Here is a 14602-nt window from a genome sequence, read left to right as displayed (position 1 = left end):
TGGCTGCAAGACGCCGGAAGGGAACGAGTCAAATTTAAAAGACTGAGCTGGATTAGCGTTTTAGTGAGCGTGAGTAACAAGACATCCATAGCAAGCAGCAATTGTATTATTACTTCTTTAAGGGGCAGCATCTAAGTCTAAGAGACTACATTATTTTGGTACACTTTACCTTGGCTTCAGTATTTAGGCTTATTAATTGTGTAAACACTTATACTAAACTTACAAACAAAAATATACTGTGCTACAATGACAGAATCACAGGAAGGCTTTGTTTTTACCAATTTGGAAGCAACTATGCAAGCTTATGACGAAGATGTGGATAACATCTTATTAGATAATGAGAACACTTTAGATGGGTTATTCTTCCAAATGGACGAATTAAGGAGGAAAGATATTAAATTGGATTTGGACATTAAAACTTTCCTTCTATATAAACGTCAGAAAAGGATCCCTAGAGGGCTTAGGATAAGGAAATTCCCCTCTTTTCTGGTACATGACATGGACTTTATCAGAAAATGGAATCAAATTTTGGATACTTGCTCCTTTGCCCTGATGGAATTATTAATTGAGTTCAAAAAGGAACAAAGGAAGGAGTCTATTGACTTTATTAAAACAGTACAAAAAGATCTACAACAGTTCCAAAATGACAAAGACTTTAAATCCTATGATAATAAATTTGAAGCCAATATGGCAAAATTTACGAAAGACCTATGGGAATTTAAGAAACAGAAATTAGCAAGGGACAAGAGGGACTATGAGTTTAATAAAGTTTATAGATGGCAAAGTGGTGTGAGAGGTCAGCGTCCTACTTCCAGTTTCCATAGAAACAAAGTAGATACTCAGCCAAAACAAGGCAACAGCAAAAAAGTGCATTTTGCAGAGACGGAATACGACGTGGTGGTGATAGAATCCAAAGGCTGGACTATAAGGAAGCCCAATGGATTTTTCTACTTAACACCAGACATCCATATGGCATCAATAAAGAAAGCGATGTCAATTTGTTTATCTAATTTAAGTACTACATCTCTTTTTTTGTTATACCAAGGTGATACCCGGTATAATTATACCATCTTCAAAAACTAATAGTGCAAATAGCCAATAATAGTGTATTATAATTGTTCACCAAAATATAACATATTAAATCTAGGGCTCTGCAACTAGGGACTATGGGTACATTAGGTTATATTGCTCTCTTACATTTAGGAATTTGTTGGTATCTGTATCCCCTTCCTCTAATCTATTTAAGGTACCTCTGATATGAGTCAGCAGTAGCATGAGTTGAGAACAAAAATGTATATACATACTTATTCTTTTCAAGCTGTTCTTAATTGAGCCAGTTTAGATCTTTATTAAAAACTTGTTGTACAATACATTAATTTGCTTATAATCTAGCTGCTTGAACTCCCTCTCTGTACCCAATGTTATTCTGTCATTAGTTTAGCCTAACATACTTAATTCAACAGGACAATAAGGGGTTAATTTTTGTTTTTAATTGATGTATGTTGTTCCTTTAAATAGGAGTAACGGTGGCAGCAATCAGATAGCAGTGAACAAGTGTGCTGAGGACACACGAAACATGTCTGCTGTGCTGCACTGTTACCCCTTTTGTCAGTGTATGCTGTTTTGAGCTACGGCTCTACTTGTTTTTAGTGTTACACAATAAAGCCTTTTTACTTTTACAACTTTATTTATGCTGTCCCCTTTCATTCATTGGATTAAGTAGGTTTGTAGCCCTGTAGCCGTTTTTTCCTATTGCACTTTGTACTTTCATCACGCCTGGACAGAGGTGTGTCGGCTGGGCTCCCTACTTCCGGATTTTCTACACAGTCTGCACGGAGGAGCGGAACGGACGTGACACACTGTTACCTCTCAGACACGCTGAAGTGACGCTGCTCAGTGAAAGGACCCCGGACCCTCGCAGGAACGGTAAGCGCCACACTAGTGGAACTTTCCACTTGACCATGAACCTAACCTCATAAGTTTGACAGTCTGCCGAAACAGCAGAAGTAAATCCCAGAACCACCAAAGACCTGACAATACCAGTAGAAAAAAGGAAAAGAAAAAACCTTTTCCGTTAGTCCTACTATCTTCATACTGCCAGACCAAATCCAGCAAGGTATCATCCTTGGAAGGAAAAACCAGAAGCGTGCAATAGAAGAAACCTAAACATTGATGCTGCCACTGTAAATGTTCTCTTGCATTTCCCCTGTATGTAAGGAAAAACAGATAAAACTGAAGATATCGCAAAAGATACTTGAGTTGCAAATTTGTAAGCAAATCCAAGAGAAAGAGAGGAACTGCAGGGCACTGCATATGACGCCATAGAGGCTAGGGACAATTAAAGTCTGCAGCATTGCCTGAACAGCATCCTCCTGGGAGACATGAGACTCAGAAGAAAATAACTTTTATAATTCACCCACCAGTAAAGAGAGCCCTGAAAAGCATATTCAGGTAGCACTAATAAAATATACAATTATATTTAAAAATTGTAGAATATCATAAAAAATATATAAGGGACAAGAAAAATTCCTTTTCTCAGGAACAGATTCCTGATCAGAACTTAATCCTTGCTTTAGGAAGAAAAGAATCCACCCTAGTTGTTAATTAAAAACACACAACCGTCGCAGACTTGAACCTCAGGTTCTGGGTTATCAGGTTAGTTATCTAACCACTGTGCTATATAATCCACCCACTAACTACTGGGAGATATCTAAAAAAAAAATATTTTATTTTTCTCTTTCTTTCTTCTTTAAAAACTTAGTGCAATCAAAACAAAAAATGGACCAATCTATAATACATTAGTGTTACACTACTTAAGCATGTGTGACTAACTCTAAACATCTGGATAACTTGAGGCCATTGCCCTGGTTCAGGACATAGAGCAATATCTGCACAAGTAACCCGCGTCTAGTCTGACTCTGCAACCGAGGCGACTCAGACACTAAAACAAAATATCGTCGCTTCGATCAAAACTGAAGCCAAGGGGGGGGGGGGGGGCAACCTGAAAATCAGAGCGCTTTCTATAGGAAAAGCCCAAAATGGTGCCGCTCCTCTTTGTAGGAAAAAGAAGACGGAGACATACTGAGAACGGCATGAAGATCAAGCGTGCAAAAATCGCACTTCATTCTGCCGTTACTAAAGAGCATTTTCTCTGCCTAAGAAAATAAGTGGGTTTCAAATACACTGCGCTGTGTCTCAAGGAGAAACAGGAAAACTCTAAGCTACAAAGGTTCTATGCTATATACTTGTTCAGGCATAGAATCAGCCTCATAACAATGGCGCCGGTTCATTTGCAAAAGTGTCCTACAAGCTTAACAGAGTATACTTAAAGATTGAGGATGCCGATCCTTAAAGGGACCTGTGTAAAAAGACAGAGTAAACTTACTCAGGCTTTCTATACCAGGGCAGCAACATGTTTAGGAAAATGCAGGAAAGGCTCCTTTACAAGTTCCTAACTGCTTTAACCTCTTAAGGACATATGACAGAATTTTTCCGTCATAAAACAATTGAGCACACTGAAAGCTGTGTCCTTAAAGGGTTAAAGACACCTCAGCCCTGCTAAAAAGACTAACGTGGAGTACAGCTATAACCAAGTTGTGATGGAAAACCAGAACAATCTTGCCCAGTCCTCAAAATAAAAAAAAAATCTTGATAGAAGAAACAATCCGGACACCTAATTACTTCACCTCCTCCTTGCACTAGAGGCAAAGAGAATGACTGGGGGATTGTGGGTAGGAAGTGATATTTAACAGCTTTGCTGTGGTGCTCTTTGCCTCCTCCTGCTGGCCAGGAGTGATATTCCCAACAGTAATTGATGATGATCCGTGGACTCACCGTGTCATTAGAAAGAAATGTTATACTTGTCCCTTTAAGGTCAGGATACGAAGTACCTTGGATGCTGCTCCCTGTATTTGTCACTCTTTCTAAAAGCAGTTCCAACACTACATTTCAGTAACTTACTTCCATTTCTTCCATTCTTTGGATCATAGACTCCAAATTATAATCTTGCAGAGATATTTCTGAATATTTATCTGGACTCCCTGGATCAAGGTTAACCAAACTGTTTGCTGCCTTCAACGATGAAGAGTCTACCTGTTTAGAAGCCTGCACAAGTTTTAATATTTTTCAATAAAAAAAATCTAATTATATTACTAAAAAAACACAAAAAAAAACCACATGTATAATGTTAATTCACACACTTGGGAAATAAAAACAAAATAAAAAAGTAAAACATTTGTGAAACAGGATAGTTTTTCATATTTGAGCATTACAGTTTTTTTCACAGGATCATTTAAAAACAATATTTGGGTATAAACGTTAAGTGTATACACAAATATATTTTAGTGGTCTTGCCCGGCTTTTATAAGCTTGAACTAAGCATTATCTGTATTTTTTATTACAGCTTCTAAATTTCTCTAACCTAGGTCTTATTTTTTAGTTGCTTTGTTGCATAAGTGAATACAATCTTTTTTTTTTTTCACCAGATACATTTTTGAAGTAATTGTATTTTATAAATTATACATTCAGCAATAAAACAAAATAACATGTAAAAAAGATTGTATTCACTTATGCAACAAAGCAACTAAAACATAAGAACTAAACACCACCACCATATGGTAATGGGAGAAGGTATATAATAGACCTAGATTAAAGAAATTTAGAAGCTGTAATACAAAATACAGATAATGCTTAGTTCAAGCTTATAAAAGCTGGGCAAGTCCACTAAAATATATTTGTGTATACACTTAACGTTTATACCCAAATATTGTTTTTAAATGATCCTGTCTTTATAAAAGACTATCAAACTCTGTATCAGTAACCACTTCTCAGATGATATTTAAGAAAATAAAATCATGAGCCTTGAGACATCAATGTTAATGGAGCTTGTGCGGAAACCAGGCTGCCAAGGCCACCCCCTCTCCTATTTGTATTATTGTGTTTCCCACCAGTTCCCATTTTGTTAGTTACGATTGGACTTTGCCCTGAAAGAGGTAACTGCTACCACGCATGGCCCTACCCGACTTGCCGAGGCCCAGCCGGAATCTTATGCAACTACTCGCCGGCTGGGCTCACTAAAGATCCCAGCTGAACTTTAACCTAGGTCGCTCCAGAAACACTTTTCCCCAGAGCTCCGCTCTTCTGGAGACTTTTCATACCTTTAATGGGCATGGGTTGTGGTGATTGCTAAGAGGGAGCTCACTCAGGAATTTGGGGTTTGGACACCTCTTTACCTCATACTGGTCCTGAGTACCCTTTGCCCGCATGCTGCTCCGGCTCTCGTATGGTACCCTGGAACAGCCGCAGCTCCCTCGAGATCACCCCGAAACTATAACCTAGCTATTGTAGGGATCTCCTATTGCCCTATGGAGGCGCGGTGATCTCTTGATCAGATAAGGCTCTTATCAGATGGCAATTGTGTAAATAAGCTGTGTGTTTGTCCCAATAAAATCTGTTCGTGTTTTCTGGTTATTAGGGTGGGCTACTTGCTATAATCACTTTCTCGCTATACAGCTACAGGTTCCAGGGTAAAGAAGGATCGTTTGGCGGAGATATCCAGTCAGGGTATCCAGAGTCTTTACAGACCTATTGTGTGATCCTAAGCCTGGCACACGTTTAGTAGCAGTTACATAGAGAATCTGTTACACATTTATCTGGAAGAGAGTTAGGATCAGATTCTCTAAAGTTCTCTAGTCTGGTAAGATCCTATAAGATGCCTCATCAGTATTACACGGCCCCTCAGGGTTTGTTTAAAGGCAATTTTTACATTGGGATCTGTGTATCTCATTAAGGAGAGTTCACCAATATTCTTGAGAAAGAGAGTCACTTACTTTATTATACAGTGCACAATAAAATAAACTTATGATTTCTCTCCATGCCAAAGAGTTTTTGAGAACTGTGGCCCCAGTGAAGTACACAGAGGTAATGGACGTGCAGTGAGCCTGCTGTTTGAACACAGTTATTAGTCACATGTTTTAGAGGGATGTGGCGATCATCTTGCAAACTCAAACTAGTTAAATAAGAGGGATTCCGTTTGGAAGTTTGTGGTGTCTTTTCACTTAAAGGGTCAGTATTACTCCTTGTAATTACAAAACACATCAGTTGCCTTGCTATAGAATAACATACCAGCCATACATTGTGTTTACTGTAATTGTTTTTCAAAACCAAACTCCCCCCACCACTTGCCTAATTAGAAGGAGCTAATCTGAGCTTGAGTCTGCAGCTGACAAGGCTAGCCATGGTCATAAGGATAGTATTAAGTGCATTGTTGTACAATTCTTTTCTGTTAAAGCCAACTAGGGAAACATTTGTAGAAGGGTTAGACTTGAGAAATCTGCAAAGTGCTTTTTCAGTTCTGACAATTGGAAAACTAAACCATTTTCAGAACTAAATGACATGAAATGGGGCAAATAAATAATGAAAGTGTTACTATAAGTAGCTTAATCTTTTATATTAAAATCTCAAGGTGTTTTCTGTACTTTGAAGGGGCATTCCAGTGAAAACTGAAATGCACATAAGTGCATTTCAATTTTGAATGTAAAATATTATTAACTAGTCGATAAGCCTCCCAGAGGGCAGTCTAATTATTTTTTAAACTACAGATGTAGAAACAACCTATTTTGTAACTCTTCTTTTATATAAATATTTAAGCTACAGGTGTAGAAATACTATAATTATAATGGACTACTGTCTTAAATATTGCAATAAACATAATTAAACTAATAACCCCTAAACCGCAAAACCTCCACATCTCAATAAACCTATTTACCCTATTAACCCCTAAACCGCAAAACTCCCACATCGCAATAAACCTAATTAACGTATTAACCCCTTAAACCGCCAAAACCCACAATGCAAATAACTATTTAAATATCTAAGCACCCTAACCTAACACCCCCTTAAATTAACCCTAATTACCTAAACTAATAAATTATAAAGTTACAAAAAATAAATAATTACTAAGTTTACAAAAAATAAAAAAAGGCTAACATTACAGAAAATAAATGAAATTACCAAATTTTACAAAATTAAACCTAATCCCTAAAATAAAAACACCCCTACTCTAAGAATAAACTACCAGTAGCCCTTAAAAGGGTTTTTTTGCAGGGCATTGCCCCAAGATAATCAGCTCTTTTACAAAAAATACATAAAGTCCCCCCTAACAGTAAAACCCCCCACTCACCAAACCCCCCAAAATAAAAGAACCTAACACTAAAAAAACCTAAACTACCTATTGCCCTGAAAAGGGCATTTAGCTCTTTTACTGCCCATCCCTAATCTAAATAAAACAACCCCCCTCCCAAAAAAAAAAAAACCTTAAAAAAACCTAAGTCTAACCCCCAGGTTGCTACTCACCGTTCCTGAAGTCCGGCGGAGAAGGTCCTGTTCCAGGCGGTGAAGTCTTCTTCCAAGCGGCGACCTCTTCTTTCTTCTTCCATGAACATCCGAGCTGAAGACCGGCGACCCTGGAACTGAAGACAGGCGACCGCAGAGCCATGAAGTATGGAGGATCCTCTTTGTACGATCTCCGCCGTACACTGAATAGTGAATTCAAGGTACGCGATTAAAGATGGCGTCCCTTGAAGTCCTATTGGCTGATTTGATTCTTCAAATTAAAATCAGCCAATAGGATGAGAGCTACTGAAATCCTATTGGCTGATTTAAACAGGTAGGTTTAATTTTGTAAAATTTGGTAATTTGATTTTTTATTTTCTGTAAACTTTTTTTTTTAGAATTTATTAGTTTAGGTAATTTGGGTTCATTTAAGGGGGGTGTTAGGTTAGGGTACTTAGTTATTTAAATAGTTATTTGCGTTGTGGTTTTGGCGGTTTAAGGGGTTAATAAGTTAATTAGGTTTATTGCGATGTGGGAGTTTTGCGGTTTAGGGGTTAATAGGGTAAATAGGTTTATTGCGATGTAAGGGTTTTGCGGTTTAGGGGTTAATAGGATAATTAGGTTTATTGCGATGTGGGGGTTTTGCAGTTTAGAAATTAATAGGGTAATTAGGTGTATATAACGATGTGGGTGGTTGACAGTTAAGTGATTAAGAGATTAATTACTTTATTATTTAGCGATGTGGGGGTTTGCGGTGTATTTGTTAATACGTCGTGTAGGAGGTTGTTTTTTTTGTTATATTTCATTCGGACGTGTTTTTTTTTTTTAATACTTGATGCGGGCGGTTAGTTTTTTGTTTTTTTTTAATACTTGATGCGGGCAGTTAGTTTTTGCTTTTGTAAAGCTCTGTTTGCCTTTGCTGCATCCACCGGGATTTCGAAAATAGTCTGGTGGTGAAAGAATCCACCTTCGCTGCATCCCGGTGAATTCCAAAAACGGCAGGGTGGATTCTTCGTTGCATCCAGGTGAATTATTTTATCCTCGCGCTGCCAAAATTCCATTGAGGATGCATGCGCAACTGCTGACGGCGACTGACATTACAAGACGCAATTATAGTATAGATATACACATTTATTAGCAAAAATGCTTCTAGGAAAAGCTATCACTGCTTTCTGTGTGAGATTTTACAGTATTATGTAAATTAAGATATCTCAAAGCAATACAAAGTAAATCCTGCTGCATGAGTAGGCACACGGTTTAGAATGCTAGTACATGCAGAATATCTAGAAATGCTTCACAAGCATCTGCACAGCAAAAACTATCACTAACAAAAAGTAAAAGAGCTTTTAATAGAAGCGTTTTGCTCATACAAGAATATTGTAAAAATGATTCTATTCAAAACTGAAAAACTTTAACATAACCTGCAAGACACTAAGAAAAAGCAGGCAGTTTGTGTTAGTTGAGTATGTTGACAAAACTGGACACACAGAGAGTGAACGAGTAAATGATACTAGTAACGAACATGTATTTCTGTCTGTCTGTATAAGGAAGGGGTCAGAAGAATCGCTAAATTTTATCTTGGATGTAATGAACCGAAATTAAGCCAATTTGACATTTACTTCTGAAGTTAGTAGGACCAAGATTGATTTTCTGGAAGTATCTCTTTACATTACACAAAACAAGAATAGAATCCAAAACCTTTTTTAAAAAAGTAGACTGCAACAATGGCATCCACTACAAGTCGCCATATAGAAAGGTGGAAAACAAACATCCCGAAAGGCCAGATACAAAGAATACGCAGTAACTGTAGTGAGGTTGATGACTATCATGAACAAGCATTAGTACTTACAGTAGAGATAGATTCTTATATTGAGTTTATGATGAATCTCTTATCAATGATGCCATAAGAGAAGTGAGTGAATTATATAGAAGTCAATTACTCACATACAAAACCAAGCCTGAAAGATCAAGCAGCGCAATGGAGGAGAAATTAGAGGTCTCCTTTATTACAGAGTATAGTACAAATAACAACTTTGTAAAAAGATTGATTTATAAGCACTGGCACTTTCTACGCAACAATAGTGTTTTGGTTGATAAAATAAGTGAAAAAGCCAAATTTACTTTCAGGAAAACCAAAAATCTTAAAAACATCTTAGCACCATGTAAATTACCTACAACGGGTGTTAACAGTAAACAGGTTGATTTAGTAGGTGCCAAGCTATCTAGTTACTATCCGTGTATATCTTGTAAGGCCTGTAAATTTGGCAAAAAAGTAAAAAAAGTAAAATCACGTGAATGGACAAGAATATATCATTAAGGAAACAATCAGATGTTGTGACCCAGGCGTCATTTTCATGATAGAATGTGGATGTCTACAGTACATTGGCCAAACTTCACAACCCCTTAGGGACCGAATTAGAGATAATTTACTACAGATAAAGGACTCTAAGGATGACTTTCCAATTTACAGACATTTTAAAGAGAAACATAAAAATAGCACTAGAGATATGTGGTTTTGTGGCCTCCAGAGAATAACTTAATATTGGAGAGGAGGAAACTATGAAAAAAAGACTCCTCACTACAGAGTCCAAATGGATTTTCCAGATGGATACAGTTACACCTAGAGGCCTAAATGCGGGACTCTTAAACAAAGATTTACATTGACTCCCAAAATATTTAGAAAGGTTTTATAAATCTCTCTATTATAAGTTTTTTTTAAAGTTTATTAGATTTTACGTTTAGTTTTATTCTTGTATTAAAGGGCCACTAAACCCAAAATCTTTCTTTCATGATTCAGATAGAGAATACAAATTTAAACAACATTACAATTTACTTCTATTATTTATTTTGCTTAATTTTTTAGATATCCTTAGTTGAAGAAAAAGCAATGCACATGGGTGAGCCAATCACACAAGGCTTCTATGTGCAGCAACCAATCAGCAGCTACTGAGCATATCTAGATATGCTTTTCAGCAAAGAATATCAAGAGAATAAAACAAATGAGATAATAGAAATAAATTAGAAAGATGTTTAAAATTGCATTCTGTTTCTAAATCATGAAAGAAAAAATGTGGGTTTCATGTCCCTTTAAGATTTTAGATATGTACCATTATTTTTTAAACTGTGGTTTTACTCACCGGATGGTTAATTAAGAGATTTTTTGTTTAAAAATTCTATGTAATTTTATTTAACTTTATATGCGCGATTCACTAGTGGTCTTATTTTTAGCATTTTTTCCACAATGTTTTGTCGATGTACAATAAGTTTTTGTTCAAACTACTTTTATCTCTATGTTTATAATCTATGTTAATTGATCACTTATACTGCGTAGTTCACTTTTAAATATGATAGTTAGCTTTGTGATGTTGTAAGCATTAGCTTGCTCATATAATTGTATATCAAATAGGGTGAAAATAACTACACACTTTCTATTCACTTATTTTACGATTGAGCTTTGAGCTTGATGTTGAAATCATCAGTTTTCTCATATAGTGTGGATAACATCCATCTTTTCTATATATAAAAACATTTTTACAGTAGCACTTTACATCCTATATTATAAAAGGCCAAGTGTGTCTGAAGCCGTCATGCGCAGTAGAGACTGCGCGCGGACAAACACACCTGGCCTTAATCATTGTCGGCTTGGAGAGGTGAGTGACAGCTGTGAGATAGAGCGCGAGGTACACAGCATACAAGCAGCTGTGAGATAGGGAGCGCAAGGTACACAAACAGCTGTGAGGTCTGGGGAGCGCAAGGTAAGCTGATTGAAACAGCCTGTGGCAAGAGATATGGAGCGCGAGCTACTCAACAGCTGTGAGGTCTGCCGCGTGAGAAGCGGCCAAGCGCTCCCCAGACCTCACAGCGGTTTGTGGCCGACGGGCAGGGGTCGTCGCGATGGGGCGTGGCCGGGCGGGGTCCCGCGATGTGAAGACAGACCCGGAGAGGAAGCAGAAGAGGGGGGGGAGAAGGGCCAAAGAGGGGGGGAGAAGGGCCAAAGAGGGGGGAGAGAGAGAGCCAAAGAGGAAAGAGAGCCAAAGAGGAGAGAGAGCCAAAGAGGAGAGAGCCAAAGAGGAAAGAGAAAGAGGAGAGAGAGCCAAAGAGGGAGGAGAGAGAGCCAAAGAGGGGGGAGAGAGAGCCAAAGAGGGGGGAGAGAGAGCCAAAGAGGGGGGAGAGAGAGCCAAAGAGGGGGGAGAGAGAGCCAAAGAGGGGGGGGGAGAGAGAGCCAAAGAGGGGGGGAGAGAGCCAAAGAGGGGGGGAGAGAGCCAAAGAGGAGGGGAGAGAGCCAAAGAGGGGGGGGGAGAGAGCCAAAGAGGGGGGGGGAGAGTCAAAGAGGGGGGAGAGTCAAAGAGGGGGGAGAGAGAGAGCCAAAGAGGGGGGGAGAGTCAAAGAGGGGGGGAGAGTCAAAGAGGGGGGAGAGAGAGAGCCAAAGAGGAAAAAGAGCCAAAAAGGAGAGAGAGTCAAAGAGGGGGGAGAGCCAAAGAGGGGGGAGAGAGAGAGCCAAAGAGGAAAAAGAGCCAAAAAGGAGAGAGAGCCAAAGAGGGGGGAGAGAGAGCCAAAGAGGGGGGAAAGAGAGCCAAAGAGGGGGGGGGTGAGAGCCAAAGAGGGGGGGGGGGAGAGAGCCAAAGAGGGGGGGGGGGAGAGAGCCAAAGAGGGGGGGGGGGAGAGAGCCAAAGAGGGGGGGGGAGAGCCAAAGGGGGGGGGAGAGAGAGAGCCAAAGAGGAAAGAGAGCCAAAGAGGGGGGGGAGAGAGCCAAAGAGGGGGGGGAGAGAGAGCCAAAGAGGGGGGGGGGGAGAGAGAGCCAAAGAGGGGGGGGGGGGGGGAGAGCCAAAGAGGGGGGGGGGAGCCAAAGAGGGGGGGGAGAGCGCCAAAGAGGGGGGAGATAACAAAAGAGGGGGGAGATAACAAAAGAGGGGGGAGATAACAAAAGAGGGGGGGAGAGAACAAAAGAAAGGGGAGAGAGCCAAAGAGGGGAGAGAGAGAGCAAAAGAGGGGGGGGGAGAGCCAAAGAAGGGGGGGGGGAGAGCCAAAGAGGGGGGGGGGGAGAGCCAAAGAGGGGGGGGGGGAGAGCCAAAGGGGAGGGAGAGAGAGAGCCAAAGAGGAGAGAGAGCAAAAGAGGGGAGAGAGCCAAAGAGGGGGGGAGAGAGAGTCAAAGAGGGGGGGAGAGCCAAAGAGGGAGGGGAGAGCCAAAGAGGGGGGGGAGAGAGCCAAAGAGGGGGGGGGGGACAAAAGAGGGGGGGAGAGAGAGCAAAAGAAAGGAGGGAGAGAGCCAAAGAGCGGAGAGAGAGAGCAAAAAAGGGGAGAGAGAGAGCAAAAGAGGGGGAGAGAGAGAGAGCGAGCAAAGGAGAGGGGGGGAGAGAAAGCAAAAGAGAGGAAGGAGAGAGCAAGGGGTGGGACCGCTGTACTGCAAAAAAATGGCCCGTGTACACGGGCTTTAGTACTAGTAGAATATATTCCAGTAGGGAATTAATGCACATAATTATATATTTATTAATTTATAAATATACAATTGTCACTTAGATGATTCACTAAATTGTATACAGCTAGAATAATTAAATACATTATGATAGAGAATACACTTATGTCACTTAGAACATTTCAAGTGTACTTGTATATATCATCTATTTCTGTTGAATGTTCAATTTTTGGTCAAGTTTAGTTAACTGTGCATTTACATGTAGGCAACTACAAGTTCCATGATGCATTCCACTAACCGGTAATGACGTTTTCCCGGGGAACAGAAGTGACGTCATTAGACGCCGCCCGGAACCGGAAGTGACATCATTAGATGCTGCCCGGAACCGGAAGTGAAACAGCATTTTATACATTTTGACGCCAAAAGAAGAGAGACAGATTAGGAGACAGGGGCTATAAAAGGGCCCCACCAGATGGTCAGAGCCTTGAGAAAGACCAATATAGGTCAAAACACGTATGCTGTTTGAACAACTGGTGAGTACTTTTATCCCCAGTATTATATTATATACCTACAATGTACCATTATTTTTTTAAACTGTGGTTTTACTCACCGGATGGTTAATTAAGAGATTTTTTGTTTAAAAATTCTATGTAATTTTATTTAACTTTATATGCGCGATTCACTAGTGGTCTTATTTTTAGCATTTTTTCCACAATGTTTTGTCGATGTACAATAAGTTTTTGTTCAAACTACTTTTATCTCTATGTTTATAATCTATGTTAATTGATCACTTATACTGCGTAGTTCACTTTTAAATATGATAGTTAGCTTTGTGATGTTGTAAGCATTAGCTTGCTCATATAATTGTATATCAAATAGGGTGAAAATAACTACACACTTTCTATTCACTTATTTTACGATTGAGCTTTGAGCTTGATGTTGCAATCATCAGTTTTCTCATATAGTGTGGATAACATCCATCTTTTCTATATATAAAAACATTTTTACAGTAGCACTTTACATCCTATATTATAAAAGGCCAAGTGTGTCTGAAGCCGTCATGCGCAGTAGAGGACTGCGCGCGGACAAACACACCTGGCCTTAATCATTGTCGGCTTGGAGAGGTGAGTGACAGCTGTGAGATAGAGCGCGAGGTACACAGCATACAAGCAGCTGTGAGATAGGGAGCGCAAGGTACACAAACAGCTGTGAGGTCTGGGGAGCGCAAGGTAAGCTGATTGAAACAGCCTGTGGCAAGAGATATGGAGCGCGAGCTACTCAACAGCTGTGAGGTCTGCCGCGTGAGAAGCGGCCACGCGCTCCCCAGACCTCACAGCGGTTTGTGGCCGACGGGCAGGGGTCGTCGCGATGGGGCGTGGCCGGGCGGGGTCCCGCGATGTGAAGACAGACCCGGAGAGGAAGCAGAAGAGGGGGGGGGAGAAAGGCCAAAGAGGGGGGGAAGGGCCAAAGAGGGGGGAGAGAGAGAGCCAAAGAGGAGAGAGAGCCAAAGAGGAGAGAGCCAAAGAGGAAAGAGAAAGAGGAGAGAGAGCCAAAGAGGGGGGAGAGAGAGCCAAAGAGGGGGTGAGAGAGGAGCCAAAGAGGGGGGAGAGAGAGCCAAAGAGGGGGGAGAGAGAGCCAAAGAGGGGGGAGAGAGAGCCCAAAGAAGGGGGGAGAGAGAGCCAAAGGGGGGGGAGAGAGCCAAAGAGGGGGGGAGAGAGCCAAAGAGGGGGGGAGAGAGCCAAGAGGAGGGGAGAGAGCCCAAAGAGGGGGGGGAGAGAGCCAAAGGGGGGGGGGAGTCAAAGAGGGGGGAGAGAGAGAGCCAAAGAGGAAAAAGAGCCAAAAAGGAGAGAGAGGTTG

At 40.6% G+C, this 14602-nt stretch overlaps 1 protein-coding gene across 1 annotated transcript in view; it reads left to right on the top strand.

The window, feature by feature from the left end:
- Nucleotides 1–246: 246 nt before the first annotated feature.
- Nucleotides 247–14602, top strand: part of LOC128643899 (protein moonraker-like) — a 77959-nt gene continuing 63603 nt past the window's right edge. Inside the window, exon 1 of the mRNA XM_053696672.1 lies at nucleotides 247–900. Within this exon, the coding sequence (XP_053552647.1) occupies nucleotides 247–900 (654 nt within the window). The remainder of the gene's footprint in view (nucleotides 901–14602) is intronic.

The sequence above is a fragment of the Bombina bombina genome, unplaced genomic scaffold (assembly GCF_027579735.1).
Source record: "Bombina bombina isolate aBomBom1 unplaced genomic scaffold, aBomBom1.pri scaffold_753, whole genome shotgun sequence".
In the NCBI taxonomy this organism is placed as follows: Eukaryota; Metazoa; Chordata; class Amphibia; order Anura; family Bombinatoridae; genus Bombina; species Bombina bombina.
Note: the sequence above shows the minus strand (reverse complement) of the source record. Positions and strands in the feature narration are given on the sequence as shown.